Source organism: Catharus ustulatus, chromosome 2 (genome assembly GCF_009819885.2).
Source record: "Catharus ustulatus isolate bCatUst1 chromosome 2, bCatUst1.pri.v2, whole genome shotgun sequence".
NCBI classification, from domain to species: domain Eukaryota; kingdom Metazoa; phylum Chordata; class Aves; order Passeriformes; family Turdidae; genus Catharus; species Catharus ustulatus.
Genome location: NC_046222.1, coordinates 16,242,018 through 16,268,127, shown reverse-complemented (window position 1 = coordinate 16,268,127; position 26,110 = coordinate 16,242,018). Strand labels below are relative to the sequence as shown.

General features: G+C 47.8%; 1 protein-coding gene across 1 annotated transcript in view; it reads right to left on the bottom strand.

The window, feature by feature from the left end:
* CLPB (caseinolytic mitochondrial matrix peptidase chaperone subunit B) overlaps window positions 1-26,110 on the bottom strand; it is a 70,080-nt gene that overhangs the window by 42,214 nt on the left and 1,756 nt on the right. The window contains exons 3-4 of the mRNA XM_033051178.2: window positions 13,350-13,436; window positions 1,201-1,304 (exon numbers count right to left, since the gene is read on the bottom strand). Coding sequence (XP_032907069.1) covers window positions 1,201-1,304; window positions 13,350-13,436 — 191 coding nt within the window. The remainder of the gene's footprint in view (window positions 1-1,200; window positions 1,305-13,349; window positions 13,437-26,110) is intronic.

Genomic DNA, 26,110 nt, shown 5'->3' with positions numbered 1-26,110 from the left:
CTGTGCTGACTGAGGCTCTGGACAAACTACGTGGCTTCCCCCAGTTTTCCACTCAGAGCAGCTGGGACAAGGTTTAACTTCCAAGTAAGTGAGAGCACACAAAAGCAGCCACTGTGGATGCAGTCATACCTGGGAATGCAAGTCCCAGCAGTGGCTAGGCTCTGGTAGGGCAAGGGGGATGTCTGGGAAACATCCTGTGATCTGCCAGCTCAGAGGTGAGGCTGGTAGGCCAGCACAGTGCTTGGGTGGAGAAAAGGCTTCTGGAATGGGGAAGGATATTTTAGGGGAGTTTTGAGTCCTACTATCATTTCTGTCAATGTGGGGAACAGAAGAATCTCTGAACATGCAGCTGGCTGCTCCAAAGCACAGCTGGGACCAAGAATTAAGGCATATTCTCATCATCACAAATCCAAGAAAATTTTATCACAATTTATTCTCATAAAAAATGGCAACAGTCTGGGCAATTTAAATAGGCTTGAATAAACAAAGCCTATTGAAACCTGGCCTAGTGGAAGGTATCCATGCCATGGCAGGGGGTTGGACTGGATGGGAGCTTTAAAGGTCCCTTCCCACCCAAACCATCCCATGATTCTATGATTCTGAGTCTGCATCAACATCCCAGTGATGAGGATAATGAAGGGGTGAGAGTGGAAACTGAGATCTGCCAAGAATATCCATAATGAGAGGACGTGACTCTGCAGAAAATGACCTTGTTTCCATGGAAAGCTATCTAGGGCTGAGAGCTGGTCCGGATGCCTGCCCAAACCCAACAGTAGTCACTGCAATCACTTACATCATTCAGTTTTATTTCCATTGGCCAAGTCTGTCTGCATTTCACAGCTCCTGATAAGATCTGGATTAAGGCTGCTGGTGGAATACACTGCCCTGAACCCTTCTCCTTCCCCAAGATGTGGCTGCATGCAAGTCAATGGAATGGTGTTCCTATCTATGACTTTGCATTATGCTCTGGCTATATAAAAACAGTTTATCTCTGGTAAATTGAAGGATTGCTTCTATATAATATCTATGTAAGGCTTCTTTCCTCTTCAGACACACATTTACCCAAGTACCATCAATTACTTTGCATTTAAATGGAAGAAGATGAAACAAGCTCTAAAAAAACCACATGAGGTTAGATCAGGAAACAAAATTTTGGGACCTGAAAAGCAAATGTCGGTAGCTACACACAAACCATCTTACCTTCCAAGGAATGGAGGCCTCTTTCTTTGGCAATCTCATACACACTGCTGAAATCATCCCCAAGGTTTGGATCTGCATTAGCTGTGAGCAGAGCCTTTACCACACTGTCACAAAACAGAAGGAAAGTAAGGCAGACGTAGATGAGGAATTGAAGCCCTTCAGAGACTGAGAAGTGCTCAGAAAGCCCTCTTCAAATATTCATGGGAATGTTAACATTCTAGGGAAGTTAACCCACAACATAACTGAACATTTCAACAAACAGAGCTCCACCAGTATATGCTAAAATGAATGAGATGGGGGAGGCACTGGAGGAAGGTTTGATGCTGTAGAGGTATGCAATCCTTCTGAGGAGACATGCACAGAACATGCTTCTAGCACAAGACGTATTCCTAGATACAGACCTTGGCCCTAAGGCCACCCCTGTCCATGCAAAAAGGAAGATTATTGTAACACTCTGCAGATTAAGGGAAGCAAAAAGACAGAAGCAAAATTTCTTTTGGGAGGCAATTGTACAGCACCTGCACCTCTGATACTAAAGGTGCCATCCTACCACAAGAAGCGCAAACAGCTTCCACGGCAAGCAGTTCAGAGGAGGCTCTGAAGATAATCAGATGCTCCAAGGTCTGGAGCACCTCTGCTGCGGAAGACAGGTTGAGAGTGTTGGGGGTGTTCAGCCTGGAGAAGAGAAGGCTCCAGGGAGACCTTAGAGCCCCTCAGGGCCTAAAGGGTCTCCAAAAGTCTTGGAGAGAGACTTTGGACAAGGGCAAGGAGTGACAGGACAATGGGAATGGCTTCCCACTGGAAGAGGGTAAGGTTAGATTGGATAGTGGGAAGAAATTCTTGTCTGTGATGGTGGTGGTGCTCTGACACAGGTGTCCCAGAGAAGCTGTGGCTGTCCCATCCCTGGGAGAGTTCCAGGTCAGACTGAGGCTTGGAGCAAACTGATCTAGCGGCAGGTGTCCCTGCCAATGGCGGGGGATGGAATGACATGGGCTTTAAGTCCCATTCAACCCAAATAATCCTTCACTTGAACTTTAAAGCCCTTTTAGAAACTGGAAGGGGCCCTAAGATCTCCCTGAAGCCTTCCCTTCTCTAGGCTGAACAAGTCCAGCTCTCCCAATCCACCTTCAGAGCAGAGGTACTCCAGACTTTGAAGCATCTCCTCGGCATATGTTGACTCACTCCAGCAGCTTCCCATACTAGTGATGTTGGACCCCAGAGCCAGACGCAGCTCTGCAGGTTGGGTCTCATAAAGTGGAGCAGAGGGTCAGAAGCTTCTCCCTTCCCCAGCTGCCCATGGAGCTGGGGATCAGTCCAGAACACGCTGGATTTTGGGCTGCCAGCAAATGTTGCACATTATGAACATCCTGCAGCAGGACAGAACGCATGGGATGCACTGCCCAGACAGTTTTGGTGAGGAAGTTCTCACTCTCTGCTTCTGAATCCAAACAATCATCAGGCCAGAATTAGATTTCTCCCTCCTCCTGAAAGCAGCTTGAAGCCAGTTAATTCTTAATTTTTTTCCAGTGTGCAGGCTTCCCATGACAACTAGACAGTAACTCATTTGTTAGCATTCATCACCAGTGACATGGCTCACAGGCTGACAGCGATGTGTGCCGCAGCCTGACATGTACCTGCAGGCTGTGGCTTGTCAAGTCACATCTGGAATTTAACTTAAGCTCCTCTTCCATTTACCCTATAATTGCATTAGCAGAATCAAAGGTGGTTATTTTATTATTTGAGCATGGTATAACAGAGGCCGGCTCCTTATCAGCACTGGTGTGCTCCTCACTGTGTGCAGAGTCGCCACTAGTGAGCACAGCACCAGGACTGGGGGCAGGAGATACAACCATGGAATTGTTTAGGTTGGAAAAGCCCTCTAAGACCGAGTCTAACAGTTCCCCCAGAATTGTCAAGCTCACTGATATCTGGAAAATAGAACAGATCTTTCCAACAATGTTAGAGTGAATATAGAAGCAAATCCTGAAAGTTTTCAGGTACACAGTATGGTGAAAATTGCACATGGTATAGTAATTCTACAATTTTTATAAAGTTAGTTGATTAGTATACTTATCATATACTGTCCAATTAAAAGGTTAATTGGTTAAGTAATAATTCCTGGGGTCTTGTCTCACTGGAAGCAGTCCAGAGGTTTCTTTTGCCCCACTTTTGTTGTGTCTGGTCCAGATTCTGGTTGGAAAAGAGAATGCCCTTGTAGCTGCTTCTCTTCTTGGAATAAGACTAAACAGTACTTAGGAATGCGTTTATAAGGTTAGCTTACTGTTCCTAAATGTAGAGAGGAAAACCAGGAAAAGTACTAGAAGCTACAGCTATGCTTTAGCAATCTACAAAGCTACAAATAAATGAAAAATATAAAAATCTTAGGCATCATTTCCCCCAAAACTACATCCCCATGTCAAACATGAAAATGTTTTTAAACCCTCCAGGAATGGGAACTCCACCACTCCCCTGGGCAGACTGTACCAGAGCTGGACAACCCTTTTGGGGAAGAAATTTTCCCAATATCCAACCTAAACTTCCTTTGGTGTGACTCGAGGCTGTTTCCTCTTGTCCTGTCACTTTTTGCCTGGGAGAGGAGACTGACCCCCACCTGGCTCCATTTTCTTTTCAGGCAATCCCTGTGAGCATATGGAGCTCACTTACATCTGTAAATACATTTATATCCATATTTCATTTATATCCATATTTCAACAATATTCTATAATATTTAGGTTGAGAGGTTCTGGCTCTTGTTCTGCAAACAGCAATTTGAATTAAGACCCTTCCCCTTTTCCATCATCGAAAGCATGCTGCAATGCACAAGTTCTTGAGTGGATTGAGTTGCACAGCCATGATCATATTACATACCTGATGCCTTAGAACAGGCACTAAGGATGGGCATCACAAAAACCTGGAATGCTTTGGGTTAGATAGGGACCTTAAAGTTCATCTCATTTCAACCCCCTGCCAGGGCAGGGACACCTTTCACTAGACCTGGTTGCTCCAAACTCCAACCAATCAAGCCTGGAACATTTTCAAAAATGGGGCAGTCACAGCTTCTCTGGGCAACCTGTGCTGGGGCCTTGCCATACTCACAAGGATGAATTTCTTCCCAATATCCCATCTAACCTTGCCCTCTGCCAGTGGGAAGCCACTCCCCTTGTCCTGTCACTCCAGGTCCTTGTCCAAAGTCCCTTTCCAAGTCTCTTGGAGCCTCTTTAGACACTGGCAGGGGCTCTAAAATCTCCCTGGAGCCTGCCTTTCTCCAGGCTGAACAGCCCCACATCTCCCAGTCTCTCTCCAGCCCCTGGAGCATCTCCACGTCCTCCTGAGTACTTGCTCCAACAGGTTGACATGTTTCTTTCCCCTCCCCTGCTTTCAGACATCAGCAGTGGAAGCCATGAAGCCTAGAGCAGCTTCCCATCACAGACATGCTCATTCTCTACCATACAAATCTCTTCAATGAGCCTCACTTTTCTCTCAGTTCATTAAGTAGTTTTGATCTTGTTTGAAGGGTCAGTGTGTGAGATAACCCATGATCTTCAGTACAGTTCCAGTGAGACATAACCTCACTGTCTCATCCTCAGGCCTCTATGGTGGTGCATCCCCTGCTCCATCCCCAGGCCACACTATGATCTGAGAACAGACAATGTGATGCCAGGGAAAAGACACTGATCCAAATATCTGCTCCATGTTCAGAAGAGACATGTCTACACTGTCTTGCTACACTGCTCCTTAAGGCCCTATCAGCGAGGACATCCCATGTAGGAGAGACACAACAAGCCTATAGAGCCCTCTGGACTACCTTAGGAGCACTGATAAGGCACAGGGCACAAAGCATATCCTGCAATTCCTTCAGCACCTCTAGGAAGGGCTGCTCAGCATATACCTAGTTCCACTCCCACCTCTGCTTCAGAACTCAGACCTTTACCGCTGCCCTCTATGGGTGCAGCAAAATGCAAAGCAAGGAAGTTGTCTGGCTGCAAGAACAGCCCTGTGAGGCCAAGAGTGTGGCCTTGGACATCCAGAATAGATGTAGGCAAAGGCCATCAGCCAGGCTTTCCCACCTCTGGTCACTAGGTAGGTCAGACCTACTCTCAGCATCTGTCTGGCACTATGCCATCTGTCAAAGACTGTGGAACAGAGGGAGATGTGCCACATCCAGTCTTTCTGCCTGGGAAAGCTCTAGCACAGGTCACTGATCTGTGCAAAGTTATTCTGGAAGATCCAGTGCTGGATTCTTCTGGAAACATCTTGCCTTTCCAGTACATGGTGCTACTGTGGTGAACCCAGTCATCAAGAGAACTGCATCAAGAACCTTGAAGAGGAGGTCCTCATGAAAGCAGCATGTACAGGATGGAAGAAGGTAGAGCAGGTTCTGTCCTGTTGTTTTATGGGAACCTCCATAAAATTGACAACCCCCATGCTGTTTAGAGATGGATATCCACCTACTGAACAGAAATGATCATAGAATCATGGAATCACAGCTTTTAAATCCCTCCAGGGATGGAGATTTCACCACCGCCCTGGGCAGCCTGTGACAGGGCTGGACAACTCCTTCAGGCAAAAAATTACGTGCTCCAATTAAGCCTTTGATGATCTTGCCCTAGCAGTTGACTTACTGTGATCCTTGCAATCAGGGCTTCCAGCATCCCCACCAGGAAGCTGAGCCTCATGGATCACTCAAGTTTTTGGAAGCACAGGTTCTGATATGGTCAAACCACCCTTCTGGGACCCCATTCTCATGGCTATCACCACCAAAGAGATCCCTCTACTTCATTATTAGCTCACAGGCTACGATATACCTTCAGGTCCCTGAATCTGCTTCATTTTAAGGGAAATGATCCCAAGTCCTAGTGTAGGACTTTAATCCACAACATTGTGCCTCATGAGTGAGCTATAGGTACTGAGTCATATGGTAAAACAGGACTTGTCATTTTCTTGATAACTCCATCCATCTGCCCCTCCTGCCCTCAGTGACTACATTGAAATAAGCGTTCTTCCCAGGCACAGATACTACCTCCATGTGCTGCTGGATACTCAGGACACCCTGTCCTTTTCATCCATTCCCTATACATTCACCATTCTTCTCTGGGAAGTGACCTTGTTTAAGAAGTTGAGCAGAGGACCACAAGTGCTAGATGCAAGGTGGTCCAAGAGTGATGCAGCAGGTGATGGTGGCAAACTGCTCTGCTCTCCCTGTGAATTACCCTCTGCACCATATTCCCTGTGGTAAGAAACATTTCCATAGCTCTCATGATGGCCAGGAGGCTCAAGTTTAATAATAAGCACTAAGATCATCATTTGCTGGCAAAACTGTGCCAAAATACTGGCACTGGTCTAATAACAACACATCACACATCCAGCCTTCCTTTCCAATCATCTTTCAATCTCATCTCCTGCTTCTGGGATGTGCCGACCCCTCCAGGCACATGTCCATCAGCTAGACTCCTGGAATCACAGCTATTGATTGTAACTATTCAATTTGCAGGTAATGGGACATTCAAGCAAATTACCCTGTAGGAAAAGTAACAGCACCATGAAAATGCAGAGGAACTGTACTCAGTGATAAGAAGCATATGAATATCCCTGGAAAAAAAGGAAGGGACTTGCAAAATTAGGTGATTAAAGGGGCTCCAAGGGAGCTGGAGGCAGACTTTGGACAAGGGCCTGGAGTGACAGGACAAGGAGGAATGACTTCAAAGTGACAGAGGGCAGAGTTAGGTGAGATACTGGGAAGAAATTGTTCCCTGTGAGGGTAGTGAGGCCTTGGTACAGGCTGCCTACAGAAGCTGTGACTGCCCCATCCCTGAAAGTATTCAAGGCCTGGTTGGATAGATCTTGGAGCAACCAGGTCTAGTGGCAGGTGAACCTGGCAATAGCAGGGGGATTGGAACGAGATGAGCTCTAAGGCCCTTTCAAACTCAAACCATCCCATGATGAGTGAGTTTCAAATGAGGGATTCTCTGGCCCACACACTTTTTGTGTTCCTCCTCTTACTGTGAGGCACTGGGGCAGAACAACACCTTACACCAGATCCTAGAAGGAGTGGGATGCCACTGTCCAGCTGGGCTGCTCCAGCTTCCCTCCATAACTCACCTGTGCTCAACAGCCTCAACAAGCTGAGTTTTAATTTGCTGATCAAGTTCTGATTGGATTAGACACAGAGCCTATTCATCAGCACGAATATAAATCTAAATTGACCCTGGTGATGACTCAGAGGGCAATGCTGAGCTAGAGTTGGCTGGGCAGTTCAATCGATTGGGGAAAGTGCTTTCTGCTTGTAATGGCTGGACTAACATATTGTTCAATAAATAAATACATATATACAATACAGGGGGTGGGGAAATCAATGGTGACATGGTAGGAGGTGACTGGGGCTGAGTCAAGAGAGATGTTGTGCCTGGACTAAGGCAGCTGGGGTTGGTGAACCAAGAAGCCTGGTGATCCCCATGACCGTGTGTTATCAGCACAATGCAAACGCCTGCGTGGGTTTTGATATGCGGCTGCCCTGAGCTCTGGCAGGAGCCACATGTCCTGCCTGGACACAAAGAAGATCCTTGTGTGGTTATATCTTAACTGTGTAAAACTCAGCACAGCAGGAGGGCTGGGAGGAGCTATTGCTCAGATGAGGCTAAATGTGGATGTGTGCCTTCCCAGGAGCATGTTTATATCTACCTATGGCACAGAAAAACAGGCAGCTGCAGCAATCCCTCGTGCTGTGATGTGTTATTATTAACCCAGATGAAAATGACTGACTCCTCAAAAAGGGATAAAAAGGTATTATGGAATCCAAAAAGTGGAAAAAAATAAATCTTGAAGGGTGGTAATTGTTATATTGTTCAGTTTTCTTTAAGAGTGTGACATGGGTGAATCATTTTTCAGAGGCATAGTGAAGACACACAAGGGAGTTGAGGAGTGTTAGAAGTCCTGCTCCCTGCCTGGAGCAGTAAGAAAATGTGAAGAGAAGCCATTTCTGTGGGTTGAAGAGGTGCAGGAACCTGCTAAACTGACAGTATCACATTGTGCCTGAGTTGCAAGACATCAGGTGGTGTTCATCCCTGAAAAGAGGGATGCTCATGCCCAGGGGTCTGAGATGGGGGCGCTGCCAAGGCAGAGGCATGAATAACAGCTGCAGGAACAGCCAAGTGGTCACTGTTCATCAAAAACACCCAGAAACGGAGTAGTTCAAAGTCAAGGCCCCAGTTTGTAGGATCAGGCTCCCCAAGTGTTCTGTCATCACAGCTGAAACCCACTCCACTCCTGAGCTCTCTGACAGGTGACACATTGGGCCATATCTTCTTCCAAAGGTACTCAGATATTTCTCCAGCTCCACTGCAGACAGCTCTGAATGACTTGCCTAAAGTGAAAGGAGTGAAAAAAACCCCATGGAACAGATGTATGTACCTAATATAGGTGACAAGACTGCACCACTTCATCATGTCACTGTCTGTAGACAGGGAACAGCTCCAGCTCTGTCACCCTTCACCAATCTCAGAACAAACCCACTAGAATACCACTGTGCATGAGGAATTGTCATTACCAATATAAAACAGCCACACAGCATCTTTTGTGCACATGTGGATGAGGCACAGCTCCCAGCAATGCACATGAAGGCAAGGAACAAACTACTCCCTGTCTCCTCTCCCTAAGGATGGTTGGAGGAGGGCGAGGGATGGGACGAGGCCATGTTGGCCCCTGCTGGTTCTGGTTCCATGGGACAACCCTTGACCACAGCCCCTTTGATCTACATAGAAAGGCAAGAAGGAAAAGGAGAGCCAAGGCTCAGGGAGGAGTCACTTGACATTCGTCATTCCCAGAAGAAAGTTGAAAAGCAAAAGTGAAGAAACACAAAGAGATCCAGAGCTGAAAAGGAGAGCAAAGAGGAAAGGGTGTGCAGGAAGCCAAAGCTGCAAAAAGAAAATGAAGATGAGTAGATGATGTGGGGAAGAGTCAAGAGGAATTTGGAGGCCGAAACCCCCAGTGAAACAGGAAGACAAAGCTCAACATGACCAGACAGTGTGCTGTCAGAAACCCATGCCCTGGGCTGATCCCACAGCATGGGCAGCAGAGGAGGGGGCAATTCTGACCCTCTCAGATGAGACCTCACCTGCAGTGCTGCCTCCAGCTCTGGGCCACCCAAAATCAGAAGAATGTGGAGCTGAAGTGAGTCCAGAGGGAGACAAAATGATGCTCTGAGGGCTAGAGCACTTCTGTCCAATTAAAACATGAGTATTGCTGCTGCTGCTACTACGAAAGCCATTATGGATCTTGCACAGACTTGAACTGTGCTTGAACTGGATTCTGAGAAAGGAATCCCTATGAGTGCACCCAGGTGCTCCTCCCCACCACCTGAGCCATGCAGAGAACTTTGGAGGCCCTAAAATCACAGAATCACAGAACCATTTAGGTTGGAAAACCCCTCTGAGATCACTGAATCCAACTGTTCCCCCATCGCTACCAAGGCCACCATTAAACTTTGTCTCTAAGTGCCACATCCATATGACTTTTAAATCCCTCCAGGGATGGTGACCCCACCACTGCCCTGGGCAGTCTCTTCCAGGGCTTGGTAATATTTTCAGGCTTGGAATTTTCCTAATAGCCCACCTCAAGCTCCCATGGCATGATTTGAGGCTGTTTCCTTTTTTCCCTGTCCCTTGTCACCTGGAAGAAGAGACTGACCCCCTCCTGTCAGGCTCCACCCTCCTGTCAGGGAGTTTTACAGAGTAATGAAATCACTCCTGTACCTCCTTTTCTCCAAGCTGAGGCTCCCAGCTCCCTCAGCTGCTCCTCAGCAGACTTGTGCTCATGCTCCAGCCCCCTCCTTCAGAACTGCTGCCCAGGGGTTGTGCCAATGCAGTTGAATGGGAGCAGAAGCAGGTTCCGGTGTTTGTTAGAACTACTCAAACTTATCCCAGATTTTCCATGCTGTTCTGTGCCTTAGTTTCCCCTACTACACAAGTAGTTTTCTGCCTCAGAGGAGCCTGAGAAGATGACTTGATATTTCACTGTCACTCTATTTCTGTGGAAATGAGAAAAACCGGAGTAGCTGATAACTGGATACAGAAAAGGTCACTATGCTACAAAATACAGACATACAGCTAAAGTCCTACCTTTGGGGTTTCATTCATGATAGCTTTATTGCATATTTTAACAAATGCACAAAACCCACAAAGCTCTGAGCATGCATTTAATTAAAGCTTGAATACTAAAAATATGCCAATGCTCCGGTAATTTCCGCAGCAATGGGAATTACAGTATAAAACTTTGCTGCTGTAAACATGGTCACAGTTGATATGTCTGTAGCCCACGACCCAGTTACAACCTGTATAATCATGGAGCCAAAGAATTTGGACGTTGACTCTGTCTCATGTGAAAAAGGAACCCTGAATGTCCATCTCCATTAGATCCACTGCTGCATCTCCCCTCCTAGGCAGACACCAGCCTCCTCTTGGAGACCTATCCATGGCAATATTGCAGAATGCTTATTAATGCCTCCCCACATTTTGGATATAAGACATTTCCAAGAGGAAGAAGATGATGATTGTTTTGCTGTAAAGAGAAAAGATGGACCCCAAACTTGCCTTCCAGCACACTGGATTTCATCTTGTAGCTGATGGCAACTGACAGAAATCATTAAAGCAGTGCCTCTGGAATTAAATTAAACAGATGGACTGAGGCTGTCTAATTGGAAGAGTGAGGGCTGTGGAAATTGGGAAACATGACAAAGCTAAAGGACAGGTCACAGAAATCTCCAATGCACAGCAGAGACTGAAAACGCCATTCTTCTCAGAAAAACACCTTTGGAAAGCCAGTAATCTGAGGGTGAAGGCTTCTTTTTTCTTAGCTGAAAACTCGTCTCATTTCCCAGTTCCTTACTGAACTCATCTCAGTTCCCAGTATCCCAGCCCTTCAGAACCATGCTGAGGAACCTGTGCAGGTATCAGCAGCCGTAAAAGAGGAAGTGGTGAGAGAGCCGTTAAGTTAAACATTTCAATGACCTTGATCTTTTCGCAGGCAAACAGTACCTGTAGGTCCTGTGAGCTGGACCTGGAGCTCAGCTGGCTGCACCTCAGCCATCTCTTGAGCCAGGAATAGCCCAACTCACCTCTCCAGAGGCTGCTGGCCTGAGGGGTTAAGGACCAAAAGCCCTAACAACTTCAAATCCATCACACTGTGTGGATGACACAGGCAATTGGACAAGGAGGGGATGGCTTCACACTGCCAGAGGGTTAGAAGTTAGATAGAATATAGGGAAGCAATTCTACCTTGAGAACATGGTAAGGACCAGGCACAGGTTGCCCAGAGAAGCTGTGGCAGCCCCATCCCTGAAAGCCAGGGATTCAAGCAACCTGGAGCAACCTGGTCTAATGGGAGGTGTTCCTGCTCAGGGCAAAGGGGTGGAAGTAGATGATCTTCCAGGGCCCTTCCAACCCGTGGTTCTGATTCTGAGATCAGCTGCAGTGGCTGGAGAAAGCAGATTTAGAGCATGACCTTTTACAGAGGGACCACACTCTACAAACAAAACCAACCTGCATCCTTGTGCCTCTGACTCTTCCCTTCCACAGTACACCCTGACCAGAGCATCTAGTTTCAGTTACACAGTTCACCTTGTGGACTAGGTCCATTAGCAAACCCTTTCAAACTCTCTGTGGGTCATGTTCCAGCTCAATGCATTTCCCACTTTGCACTGTGGACATTACAATTCTATAAACAGGACCAAGGTCCAAAATGTTGTCTGGCACAATGCTGGAGCTGGTACATACAGAGTAAGTCTGGTTTGCATTTATATTTGCTTCCAAGAAGGACAGAATCAGAATCACAAAGATGGGAAAAGACCTTCAAGTCCAACAGTATTTAATTATGCTTCTGCTATATAGAGACAAGTTCTACTGAGCTTCAGGTATTCCAGGTTTTCTTAATTTTCACTTTAAGTCAGTATTAATCTAAAATGTGGGAAAATTAAACAGAATTTACAAAACAGCCAAACCTTTTTTTCTTTTGGCCAGGTACACAACAAACAAGGATGTGGCAATCGCTCTGTCCTCTCAGCAGGGACCAGCCTGGGGTCCACAAATTTTTTACTGTCAAGATGTTTTCATTAGCATTTCCACTTGATTTTAGGCCTGATTTTAGGTAATTATTGTCCCATGAACAGCCTTTCTCCCTGTCTCCCCTTAGCCTTTGCAACTCGGGAAGTCCTGTTCTGCTTCACCAGTCACTCGGAATGGTCAACAGTCGTCACACTCTGCTGCTGACCATTGTCCACTGGGAAAGGTGGGAGGCTCCCAAGCCCATCCCTTCGTGGACAGGCAAATAAGAGGGCCCGTTGCTGCTTGGACATCAAAGTTAAACAAACATTAGCAAGCCCCCACCTCTGGGCCTGTTTTAAGGAGCTCCCTGAGGAGGTCACGACTTTCAGCTTGTCATAGCACACATCAAAGTTTGCACCACACACGAACTCAGCACATGGATTGGAATAGTGTCACCCGAGAGCGGATATTCAGCCTTTGTGCACTGCTTTAATCCTGTGTTTTCCCAAGTAATTAAGCTTTTTTGCTTATGAACTTGTGACTAAGTAAAGCATCCCTGAGAGGTTGTAACATCAAAGCTCATTCTCCCGTCTGTCCCACATTTTCCAAAATTGGATTTCTTTTTCTCTTTTTTTTTCCCTAAATAAAAAAAACCCTAATTGAATTTAGTTGTAGACTGAATATATTTAGGAGTGTCTTTAAAAGGTTACAAGAAGCCAGAGTGATCATCATGGGAACTGTGGAGCAAAGGCACAGTATTCAGCCCCAGCTACAGCCTCACCAGTGAGAAGGGATGGGACAGTTCTTACAGGAGCAATTTTGCCTGGTGGGGTACCCACGGCAACGACACCACGAGCCACACAGGTATGGGCTCATCCATGGCCAAAACCTGAGAGCTGCTGTGGAAGGGCACCATCAGCTCAGCTGTCACATCTGTGGGACTGGGGAGCAGCCTGACCTGATCTGTCACACCACATACTGGGCATAAGGAGAGTGACAAGCTCCTTTGGGTTAAGCTCCACAATACATCCCAAATTTTATGGAAAACCTCTACAGAGCTCAATATGACTTCAGGAAAAGGTTGAAGTGAGTCACCACAATGTGAGATGCACATACCTGGAGTTCCTGCTGATGGCTGCCACCATGAGAGCTGTCCAGCCAAGTTTGTGCCTTGTGTTCACATCTGCACCTTCTTCCAACAACCTGGAAAGAGGAGAGATGTGGTCAGGAAACAGATATGAAGAGAGCACCCCAAGCATCCTGGAGCTAATGAGGGAAAGCAGAATGTTTTACTGTGCAGGCACCTGCTCTAGCACAGCCCAGAAGACCCAGCATGAAGTTGATTCAATGCAGTTCTCAAAGGTGACCAAACTTAAACAAACATCCAGGTGATGGCAATAATTTCTCTGCCCCTTGGTTTATTCTTCTCCCTTTTCACAAGGGCTTTTCCATCTTATTTTCTGTCTGAGGCTGTCCCTGCACAGTGCATTCTCCACACAAGTATAACAGGGAAGCACTATCATTAAATTCCCTGCTGGGAGAGACACAAGTGAACACAACAGCCATGTTCCACCTGTGCAAGCACCACACTTGAAGTCTTGAAATTCCACCCAGAATCCCAGGCAAGGAAATCAAAGTCAGGCGTGACTGCTTGCATGCACTGATCAGGTCAGATCACCTCTTTAAGGACTTGGAGAGGTACACATCTGAACTCAGCCTTTCCAAATGTTTTGGTCTGCTCTGGTGGCAACACTGTCAGCTGGTTAAGAGTGCTGGGATGGAATGAGTGAAAAGGAGATAAATGATACAGCTGAGAAAAAAAATAACGAAAGCAGGAATGCTGGTTCAGGGAACACTAACAGCTACACCCAGGGTGTCTTGCCAACCTTCCTCCACCTCACTGGAAACTTTCATAGTGGTTTCACTAGAAATTTATCCCAAGGAACAGACACTCATACACTGAGACACCCGGGGTGTCCAACCTGAGTAAGAGAAGGTTCCAGGGAAAACTTAAGAGCCCCTGCCAGTGCCTACAGGGGCTCCAAAAGACCTGGAGTGGACTTTGGACAAGGGCCTGGAGTGACAGGACAAGGGGGAATGGCTTCCCACTGAGAGAGGGCAGGGTTAGATGGGATATCAGGATGAAATTCTTGGATGTGAGGGTGTAGAGGCTCTGGCAAAGGTTGCCCAAAGAAGCTGTGGCTGTCTGATCCCTGGGAGAGTCCAATACCAGGTTGGCCAGGGCTTCTGGCACCCTGGTCTAGTGGAAGGTATCCCTGCCCATGGCAGAAGAGTTGGAACTAGATAGTCCTGAAGCTCCCTCCCAACCAAACCCTTCAATGCTATGATATATGGTATGATAATCCTAAAGTTATTTCCAACTAGCAATTCCACTGCCTGAACTTTGGCTGGTATCTTGAACACAGCTGAATGCAGTTCACCCCACTGACTGGAGAAACCAGCCAGACAAACATAATTTGAATAAAAAGCCTGTATTCTAGTGCTGTGGTTCTGGATGCTCTGAACTGTTCATCACACACTTGGACAGAAACCTAATAGTTGAAAGACTAGACTCATAACTGGCAGCCTTCATTTGTTGCTCCCAACTGTGATTCAGGAGGCTGTGACCACTGTAAATGATCACAGCACCAACAGAAGGTTTATGCTCTCTTTACCATGGTTACAATTTAAAGTTTAATGGTAATGAACTACCTGGTTGGTCAACAACAGGACCTTGGTCCAAAGAAGTTTGATATTTGAGCAACAAATTTTCACACAGAATCCATACCAGATCCAATTTTTATTTCTTTTTTCTATGCAGTTTAATACCTGAAGAAGCACCCAGCAGCATGATGGAGAGCAGGGATGATTCACCCACAGTCTTATGGGGGTTTGGATCTACACAGCCCTGCACAAGGCTAACACTGTAACTCCTGCACTATGCAGTGCCCCAGTAAACTCATCTGGGGAGTTATACAAGAGCAGCTTTGGTCCTCACGCAGCGTATGGAATAGAATTATGGAATCATTTGGGTTGGAAAAGCCCCTCTGAGACCATTGAGACCAACCCCAACACTGGCAAGCTCACCACTAATCCATGCACCCAAGTGCTACATCCACACGTCTATTAAATCCCTCCAGGGATGGAGATTCCACCACTGCCCTGGGTAGCCTGTGCCAGGGCTGGACAACCCTTTCTATGAAGAATTTGTGAAAATATCCTTATGGTTTCTCCTTCTGCCAGCACCACATTCCTGCAAGTGAATGCTAAGAGCTGGTGCTGCCAGTTCTGCTGCCTGAAGAGCACTCTCAGACAACAGAATGCTGAAAGGAGAAATATCCCTGTGCAGCAGCCACAAAGCTTTCTGCCCTGGTGAGGCCGGATGTGCCCAGCCACACAAGCGATAGCAGATTGCTATCTGCAGAGATCAGCTCTCTTTGCAGCTCCACTTACAGAGGTGTTTGCACTCACAACAGAGATAAGGTAGCCTGACTCAGACCTATGGCCACTGCTGGTCACACCATCACCTGCTCCAGCTGGAAGGACACTGCCTGCGGGAGAAATCTACACCACAGCTCCATCTGTGTCACCATGTGTGCCGTGTTCTCTGCACAGGCACACGGAGTTGCTCCCTCAGTTGCAAAACTGCTCGCTGCCACTGCAGGAACTAACTCCATACCCAGCTCCCCCACACCCTACAGAGCCATTCCCACCAGCACCAGAGCTCAGGATGCTGGTCAGGATGCTGCAACGGCAGAGATCTTACTGTCTCCCCCTGACTCACCCAACTGCTTCCAAAAATCCTTTCCCACTGTGACCCCCTTCCACTTGTCTCTCAGAGTGGTGTGGACTAACATGCCCAGGTTATTTCTGCATTTCATTTACTTGGCCATTTGGAAGTCCTTTGAAAGCAGTAACATTCACATCACTCCCTTCCTACAGTATGTCACTGTGACAGCCTAATAGCCACAGAAAATCCAGGAAATAAAGGTATCTTGATGACAAGGGAGAGGGAGCCTGAAAGAGGAACCCAGAAGGGGCAAGGTAATCCCAACATCAAAACTGCAGGTAAGAATGCATCAGCTATGCCAGGATGGAGGCACACAAACCCCTCCAGGCTGGGAATTTTTGCCAGGCAATAAATACCTTAAAGCCCAACACCAACCACTGATCAACATCCTCAGTAGAGTTTAATTAATGTAGTTTTGCAAAGTATCAGGCCCATTTGCACCTGACCATGGTATTTACATAATTTTACATTAAAGGGGCAGAGAGACCATCCTGGTCACCTTCTGTCAGCCACTGGGCTGCTGTGCTGCAAAGGGCCAGTCTTAATTTATTCTGTCATGAGTTTTAACATTTCATGGGAGGGTTTCGACTGGAAGTGACCTTGAAGATGATCCAGTTCCAACCTCACTGTCATGGCCCTCCCCTTTGCCATGGACAAGGACACCTCCCACAAGACCAGGTTGTTCCAAGCCCCATCCAACCTGTCCTTGAACACTTTCAGGGATGGGGCAGCCACATGGATGGACATTTCTTCTCAATATACAATCTAATCCTGCATCATGTTAGTATGAAGTCAACCCCCTTTTCCTGTTACATTTGTTTTCTCATAAATGGGACCTGCAGTGTAACTCCTCAGCATCTCCCTTTGAGACAAAGGGCAGGACATCAACCCTTATTTAAAATAAAAAGATGATGTTTTAAACTGAAAGATGAGAGATTTACATTGGATGTTGGGAAATTATTCCCTATGAAGTTGGTGACACCTTGGCACAGGTTGCCCAGAGAAACTGTGGCTGCCCCAACTCTGGAAGTGTCTAAAGCCAGGTTGGACAGGTCTTGGAGAAGCCTGGTCTAGTGGGAGGTCCATGGCAAAGGGGCTGGGACTAGATGATCTTTAAGGTCCCTTCCAACCAAAGCCATTCTACCATCCTGTGATTTTAGAATTCTCAAGGCACTTCAGAGCCACTGCAAAATACCTATGAACTCGCTGAAAATCTTTTGTCTCTACAGACTGTACTGGAAGAACATATGAATAATGATTTTTCTTCATTCTTTAAAAAAAATAAAAATTAAAAACATCCTAGTCCGGCAGTCAAACCAGTTTTATCATCGTGCATCCAACAGGAAGGATGCTGGAGCCTCTCCTGTGGGATCAGGTTGCAGGTTTGGAGCAAAGGTATTAGGATCAGTCAAGTAGTTTTCCGTTCAGGAATCTAGATCATCATAAGCATCTGGAATGCCACATCACTGAGCCCAGTGAGAGAATTACTTGTATCACATCATCTACCATAATATGCATTGACATTTCATTTAGGAGCTGGATTGCCTTTTTTTTCTTTTTTTTTTTTTGTTAAATCATTGCAAGATGCTCAGCAACTTAACAGATTTTCAGACAACTGAACTTTATGTTCAGGGTCTTCAGGCCCATCATTTATATTTTCTCCGCCTGATTTAATGATATGACAATCGATAAAGCCACGACCACTGCTCAGATCCCAGACAGCCAAATGTATTTACCAGCAGGAGTATTTTATTTTAATTAAATAAAATCCTCTGATCAATGTTTAGGATGTTTATCCACATTTTAACCAAGTAAGATCCAGGACACTCACCTCCTAAGGAGTTTCTCACATGGATACAGCTCTATTAGCGCCATTTCCAGGGTTTCTCAAATGACAAACTGTTCCTTGACTGCAGTGGTGCCACCAAGATGTCCCTGCCCATGGCAGGAGTTGGACTGGATGACCTTTAAAGGTCTCTTCCAACACAAACTCTTCTGGGATTCTGCTATATAAGACCCGGTCAGGAGAAGAGGCTTGAGTCAGAGCTGGTGCTATTTCTGATTGGGGAAGTACTCATATTTCAGGGATTTCAATTAAACTTTTCTTTCTATTTGTTTGTGGGTTTTTAAAAAATGGTTTTAGGGCAGAAAGCTGACAGATAGCAGGTTTAGATTGAATTATTAGGGAGATTTTTTCCCTGTGACAGTGGTGAGGCCCTGGCATAGGCTGCCCAGGGAAGCCACGTCTACTTCATCCCTGTATATGTTCAAGGACAAGTTGGATGGGGCTTGAAGCAACCTGGTCTAGTGAAAGGTGTTCTGTCCATGGCAGAGAGTTGGACCTGGGTGAACCTTAAAGTCTTTTCCAACCCAAACCACTTTGTGATTCCCTGATTCTATGAACATCACTGTCTGCTCTGGAATTTGCTGGAGGAATCTGGGCAGAGCAGCACCCACTGCTTTGTGCATATGCCCTATTTTACCTCGAGACAGCAGCTCCCAAGGCTCCAGCACTTTGATCCCCGCAGAGGAGATAAAGAGCCCACGTCGGCAGCGATGAGCCTTCTCCCCCCACTGCCCTCGGACAGATGTGCCTTCTATTCACCCCGCCACTGGGGTTCTGGGTGACTGACTCGGTGACACTGCTGAGCCCAGAGGGCATGTTTGAGTTTGTGCTCAGTGCCGGGAGCATGCCCAGCGCTCCCTCCTGACAGGTGGAGGAAGAGGAAGCTGGAAACTTGAACTTTTGCAACAACAATAGCTTCTGTTTCTCTCAGCCTCTTAAACACTTCCCCCAGCCCTGTCCCAATATGTCACTGTTTAACTGCGGAGTAGGGGACACTCTCAGATGTGCTCACCCTCTTGGGAACTGCCCTCTGCTTTGCAGAAGAAGGGGGAAAGAAAAACATCCCAACCGAACAATATCTTGGAACATGAAAGCACAATCCCTGCTAGAGGCCAGGGAAAGGATCTGCTTGGACGGGAGGACACAGCGAGCTGCTCAAAACCCTTTGATGCAGTTGCTGCCTTCTTGGAGAGAGCTCATGGCTGTTTGGCACTCCTTACCATCTTTGCATGGCCAGGAACACACCATGGTGCTCCATGAAAATTTATGGACCAGTACTTTGTGGGGAAGGGAAGGGAAGGGAAGGGAAGGGAAGGGAAGGGAAGGGAAGGGAAGGGAAGGGAAGGGAAGGGAAGGGAAGGGAAGGGAAGGGAAGGGAAGGGAAGGGAAGGGAAGGGAAGGGAAGGGAAGGGAAGGGAAGGGAAGGGAAGGGAAGGAAGGGAAGGGAAGGGAAGGGAAGGGAAGGGGGAGAGGAACAGAATTTTTCTGCAGCTCTCAAGGCAGGAAAGCTGCTCCCAGGACGTGGGGAATCCTGGAGGAATCCTAGTAACCCTAGCCCTGACAGCACAAACAGGCCATGCAGAGGGGCCAGTGGCCAAGGAGAAACTCCTGGAAATAAATTTTCAAAATCAAAGGGAAGGTCTTATAAATCCAAGTTTCAGGAAGTAAAGCAAACTCCTAGAGGAGAGCAGTCTGGGGGCACAAAGGGTGGGCAAAACCACCACGAGTGAGAGCACACAGAGTGGGGAAAGAAAAGGAGGTATAAGCCAAGCATGAAAAGGCTAATATAGACATGTGAGTAGCTGTAGCTGCCCCGTGTCTGTAAGTGTTCAAACCAGGCTGGACAGGGCTTTAGGAGCAACCTGGATTAGTGAAAGATGTCCCTGCCCATGGCAGGGGGCTGGAACTGGATGAGCCTCAAAGTCCCCTCCAATCCAAATCCTTCTGTGATTTGACAGTTGGCATCAGCAGGTTTGGAAGAGAATGTGAAACCTTACATGGAGCAGCCCCAATTCAGTCAGCCAAAGCAACAGCTGAGCTGTGTGCCAGAAAATTATCCTACCAGCCTGCTGGCCTGCTGTGGCAGAGGCCAGCAGTGTAGTGGGAGATGAGTCCTCGCTGTTTGCACAGGAATTTGAGCATAATACCCTAACTTCTGACAGTCCATTTCCACTGGAGGTGGCATGTGCTACCTGCTCGACTCACTCTGCGCAGGTCTGAACTCAAGTGTCACACTCCTTCACATCCACCAACATTCACGGTTCATGTGCTGTGCAAGCAAGCACTTGGCATGTTTTTAACCTGCTGCCTGACATCTTCCAAGGTGTCCCCTAACTCCTGAGCTGTGAGGAAAGTGGAATAATTGCTCCCCTGGTTGTACAGGCCACAGCTGGTGGACTGCTTCTCCTCCAAACCCAGAGCTGCTCAGGAGGCTGTCCTGCACTCAGCCCTGCTGATAAACATCTCCACTAACTGGAATTAACCCTGTGATGGTTCCCAGATGTATTCCAGACACACAGAAGCTCCCATGCATCCAGGTGTGTTGGTGTCTGCTTCCAGAGAGAGGGAACTGGGATTTAGGGGCTTTAAAGCTTTTTTGGAAAGAAGCACGAGATCGCCTGTCTCGGTGCCAACTGCAGAGACACTGCTCTATGACTCGGTGTGCAAACTCAAACAATCCTGGGAGGCCAAAATACACCAAGAAGCAAATAAAAAAGGGCAGATTTCCAACTATCTAGTACGGGAAAGCACAGCACACACAAATCTCCCCCAATACTTCATTGCCAACATGAAGAAATCTGGGCTGTTGTACCTGCTCTGAATTCCCAGACCCACTGGCCAAATCAAACTCAATAACCAGTAACAAAACTTCCACTGAAACCCAGTCCTGGGTTATGTGGTATTTAGGAGAAAAGACTAAAGGGGACACTTACATAAATAAATGTCTTTTTATTCTAAAAACTCTAGGACTCTGTAACTCAGATACACACAGACAAATGCAGGCTCAACTTTATATAAACACAGAGCAATGGAAATAAATGTAATTATAAATCATCTCCCAATCCTGTCTCCAACTTGCCCACACTACCACTGCTGAAGATGTGTCACAGCTGTTCAGCACTGAGATAAGGTACATGATGGCTAGTGGCCAGAGGCCATTATGCTCCAGGAGCCAACATGACTCTTCTGCTCACCCTGCAAAGCATTCAGGTATCCCTCAAGCCTCAGTCATGACACTCACAATTATCCTGTGAGAGAAAACGCTTCAACAGGTACAGCATGAGATACCAGGTCCCATAAAGGCCCACCTCCTCCATACAGTGCCTTTCAATGACCTGCATGCAAAGCCTGACTCACTACAGAGGGATTTTTTACCTATTCTCTGAATTCAAATGCAGTCTCTGAATTCTTTAACGAACCCTTGAGCCAGGAGCAAACAAAAGTACCCCCAGTCCACCCCTCAAACTGGAGAGAATTGGAAGGGTTACAGCTGGGAGAGATTTTAAAGACCATCTTGTTTCTACCCACTCCCGTGGGCAGGAACACCTTCCAATAGGTCATCTGCTCCAAGCCTGTCCAACCTGGCCTTGAACACTTCCAGAGACAGGGATGGGGGAAGTTGTGCTCAGTGAGCTGTGCTGCTTGCAAACAAAGGAGAAGAGACAAGCACAGTCTGGAGGAGGCAGAACTGCGATGACTCAGAGCCAAGATGAGTGATGCTGCTTGAAAATTGAGAGATCACTGTTTGGGGCAATCAAACCTAACTTAGCTGTTTCTGTATCACTTCCACCTAAAAAATCAGCTTGGGGAGAGCAGACTCAGCTGCAGCAACTGAGCAGCAGGAGCTTCCTGCCCCACTGCCATGTCTGACAGGATCCCTGTGAGAGTAGGAGAGCACCTGGTCAGCTCCAGATCTCACTGCACACAGATCTGAGTGGCTCCTGCTGTTAGGAATGAAGCTGGTAACACGCATCTGACACATGCTCTGTCTCCATGAGTCACAGTTGCACAGGGCTGAGGAAAACACTGTTCCATCATGGTTATCTGGTGAGAAAACTGCTGGAAGCCTGTGCTTTTGGGGTGGCTTTACTAAGAAACAAAACTGGAACACAAAGAATCAATATAAGTACTGAATATCAACACAAGTGGGATTGAGGTGGGCATTTTTTTCTGCCTTTGCTTCTTGCTTTCCCTCCAAATGCACAGAACAACTGAGGGTGAGAGAAATTAAACTATCTACATCAATTAGGCATTATCTTTTGTGTAGGCTAACAGCACGAACGGCTTGGAGGGAAGAGCTGGTTTGCCACATGCTCCAAAAGGGATGTTCTCAGAAGCTACCATGTTCTTTCAGCTCAGTGAAGAATTCAGCCTGGTTCCCTGCATTGAACAAGTGGTTAAAGATGAGAAAACTTGGCTGGAAGAGCAGAGAAGCCAGACAGTAGAGGGAAACCTACAGCAGAGGGGCTGATTCAGCCTGTGGGTATGCGTTCCTCCTGCAGCAATACACACTTGTATTCCAGTGAGTTGTGTCTGCTATGCCTAAAAGGCCTGTTCCTTCTGAGAGTTAAAAATCACTGCTTGGAATAATGACAGAATCATGGAATGGTTTGGGTTGGGAGAAACCTTAAAGTTCAGCTAGTTCTAACCCCCTCTGCCAAGGTAAGGGACACCTTCCACTTGACCCGGTTGCTCCAAGACCTGTCCAACCTGGGCTTGAACACTTCCAGGGATGGGGCAGCCACAGCCTCCTTAGCCAGCCTGTGCCAGGGCCTAACCACCCTCACAGCGAAGAATTTCTGCCCAGTATTTCATCTAACTCTGCCTTCCATCAGTTTGAAGCCATCCCCCCTTGTCCTGTCACTCCATGCCCTCGGAGTCAGTCGCTCTTCAGCTGTCATGGAGCCCCTTCAGGCACTGGCAGGGGCTTCAAGTTCTTTCCAGAACTTTCCCTTCTTCAGGTAAACAGCCCCAGCTCTCCCAGCCTGTCTCTAGAGCAGAGGGGCTCCAGCCCTTAGAGCATCTCCATGACCTCCTCTGGGCTCACTCCAGCAGCTCTACAGCGTTCATATGATGAGGGCCCCAGAGCTAGAATAAGTACTTCAGGTAGGATCTCATGATTTTCTTGGTACATGTCACCCTCTCTCACATGGCCATTTTCTACACTTCAGACTAAAAGATTGTAAATGTATTCTGATGTTCTCATGTGCAGAGGGCCATGACCAGCTGTCAGCTGAAGAAGGCACTTGGAAAAGGTCAGTATTCCACTTCAAACCAGCCTGAAGCTGTACAAGAAATACCAGCACAGCCTCCCCTCTCCTGACACCCCAGGGGACAGCAGTATGGCGGGAGGACAGGTCATGTTCCATGGATGGATGCCCAGCTGGATTGTCACACTCCTGCCCCATCAAGGCTCAGTTTGGACTTTACCTCGTGCAGGTGGACAGAGCATTGAAGGCAAGACTGTTTGTGTCTTCTCTGTCAGCCTGCAGTAGCTCTGGCAATCCTGAGCTGTGGAAGCTTGTTGCAAAGCGATTCATGGAATTAGGGAGTGGCTGGAGTGGGAAGCAACTTCTGGAGATCACCTTGTCCAACTTTCTCCTTCAGCAAGTTCACCCAGAGCAGGCTGGACAGGATTGTGTCCAGGTGGGATTTGAATATCCCCAAGGAAGAAGATTCCACAGACTCTCTGGGCAGGCTGTTCCAGTCCTCTGACAAACTCACAGTACAAAGTTCTTTCTCATACTGAGATGGAACTTCCTGTGCACCAGTTACTCCTGATGCCTCTTGTCTCACTGCTGGGCACTATCGAGCAGAACCTGGTCAATCCTCTGACAACCTCCCTGCAGACACTGGCAGGCAAAGATGAGTTCCCCTCTCAAATCATCTCTTCTGCAGGCTGAACAGCCTCATCTCCCTCAGCCTTTCCTTGTAAGAGGGATGCTCCAGTCCCTTCACCATGTTTGAGGCTGAAACTGCCTGCAGCAGGGCGAGTCAGTAGCTTTCACCACTGATGGTTTTTGCACAAGCAAAGAGCACGTGCCAAGCAGAGTTAGGCACAAAGCTTCAAACAGTGGGAGGGCTGCCTGCCCCACAGGGAACAGGATGGGAAGGAAGGCCCTGGAGAGCCTTTGCAGAGGGATCTGGACAGGCTGGCTCCATGGGTTGAGGCCACTGTATGAGGTTCAGTAAGGTCAAGTGCTGGGTCCTGTACCTGGGTCACCATAACCCTGTGCAGACACACAGGCTGGGAGCAGAGTGGCTGAAAGTGCACAGCAGGAAAGGCCCTGGGGATGGCTGAACATAAGCCAGGTGTGCCCAAGTGGGCAAGAATGCAAATGGTACCCTGACTTGTATCAGCTACAGTGTGGCCAGCAAGCCCAAGGCAGATCCTTATTCCTTTGCACTGAGCATGGATTAAGTATCTCCAATCCTGTATGCAGTGCAGAAAGACTTTGAGGTCCTGGAGTGTGTCCAGAGAAGGACAGTGGAGCTGCTGAACGGTCTGGACAAAAGGGGCTGATGAGGAGTGGCTGAGGGAGCTGGGGTAACTCAGCCTGGAGAAATGGAGGCTCGGAGGGACCCTTCTCACTCTGTACAACTCTCTGAAAGAAGGGTGTAGCCAGGTGGGGGTCAGGCTATTCTCACAGGTAACAATGACAGGATGAGATGAAACAGCCTCAAGTTGTGCTATGGGAGGTGCAGGCTGGATGTTTGGGAAAATTTGTTCATGGAAAAGGTCACCAAGCCCTGGCACAAGCTGTTCAGGGCAGTGGTGGAGTTCTCATCCCTGGAGGGGTTTAACAGACATGAAGACGTTGCACTTGGAGACAGGTTTAGTGGTGGGCTTGGCAGTGCTGGGGGAATGGTTGGACTAAATTATCTCAGAGGGCTTTTCCAACCCAAATGATTCTGTGATTCCGTGGCAGAGCACAAAAAAAACCGGGAGAAGCAGTAGACGTGCAGCCCAGCAGGATGGTGTACAGCCACCAGCCCTGCCCTGACCAGCTGGAACACAGAGCATCCCTCTTGCTGTTCTGCCTGACCAGGCCCACAAATCACCCAGACATCCCTAAACAGCAGCTTCCTGCAATTACAAGCAGCAGAACACATGTGCCAATTAGCTGCACACCAATATCCTCTTTGGCCCTTGATCTAGGCCAGATCTCAGCCCTGGGGTACAGCAGAGCCAGGCTGCTTCATCCAAGATCCTGGAAACTGGATGGAACATCCCCTGGCTGCAGGCAAGAGTCTCCTCCCCCTCTCCTCTTCCTCACTTATCCTTTTCTTCCCTTTTCTTCTCCACAGGGACAGCAGCTCCTGCCTCCCCAGGTGCCTCTGCTGGGTGGGTGATCTCAGCCAGAGACAGAAACACGTGTGTGGTGTACACAGAACAGCAGCACTACCTCTTCCCATCCTACACAGGCTGCCAGGCTGCCAAAAAGTCTGAATTCCATACTGGCTGAGGGCAGCACTTGGGACCTGGGAGAATTGTGGCATTCTGAGAGAGAACAGGTAGGAGTGCCAGGATCATGTTCAAGAAGCAGCTCCAAGGTTCTCACACTTCTCTTCCCAGTTTAGGGGAGAATTGCTTTCTTCCCACGGTCTCAGACCTTGTCCCCAGCATTGGGTGCAGCAATTGGTCAGAGACATGGTACTGCTGCTCACAAACCATCCTGGGAACCTTTGAGTCCCCCCTGGAGTTTTGGCTGCAGAAAGAACATGCCTTCTGGGGACTAATCACATGTTGAGCCTGAGAAACTGGCTCTTTGGTACCACCTCAGGGAATGTAATGCTGCCACATGCACCTGAAAGGTGCCCTGGCACCACCCCAACGGGGCAGGCACAACCAACTGTGACAAAAAGCCTGCTGCCATGGGACACAGGCTCTGGAGATGCTCCACTCCCTAACAGCTGTATCTTTGGTCACACAACCATTCACTTCCCTGACTTCCCTGGGTGGGTGGAGCTCTCTCCTGTGCTCCTTGTGGGAAAAAGGCCTTGGAGAACCCCTGGCTCAGGTTGAGTAACCCACAAGGGCTGTTTGTTCAGAGACAGATCCCAACAATTGAGCCTCTGCAGGGTGTCACTTATGGGGGTACATCCACATCTGCACAGTACGGCCTTGCACTGTCCTCTCTCAGCACAAGGATCTGCAATCCACCTCCTACTCAACAAGTAACAGTGCTCCCCATCTCTCCCCACCCATTCTGGATCTGAGAGGGTGAGGGGAGCACCCTA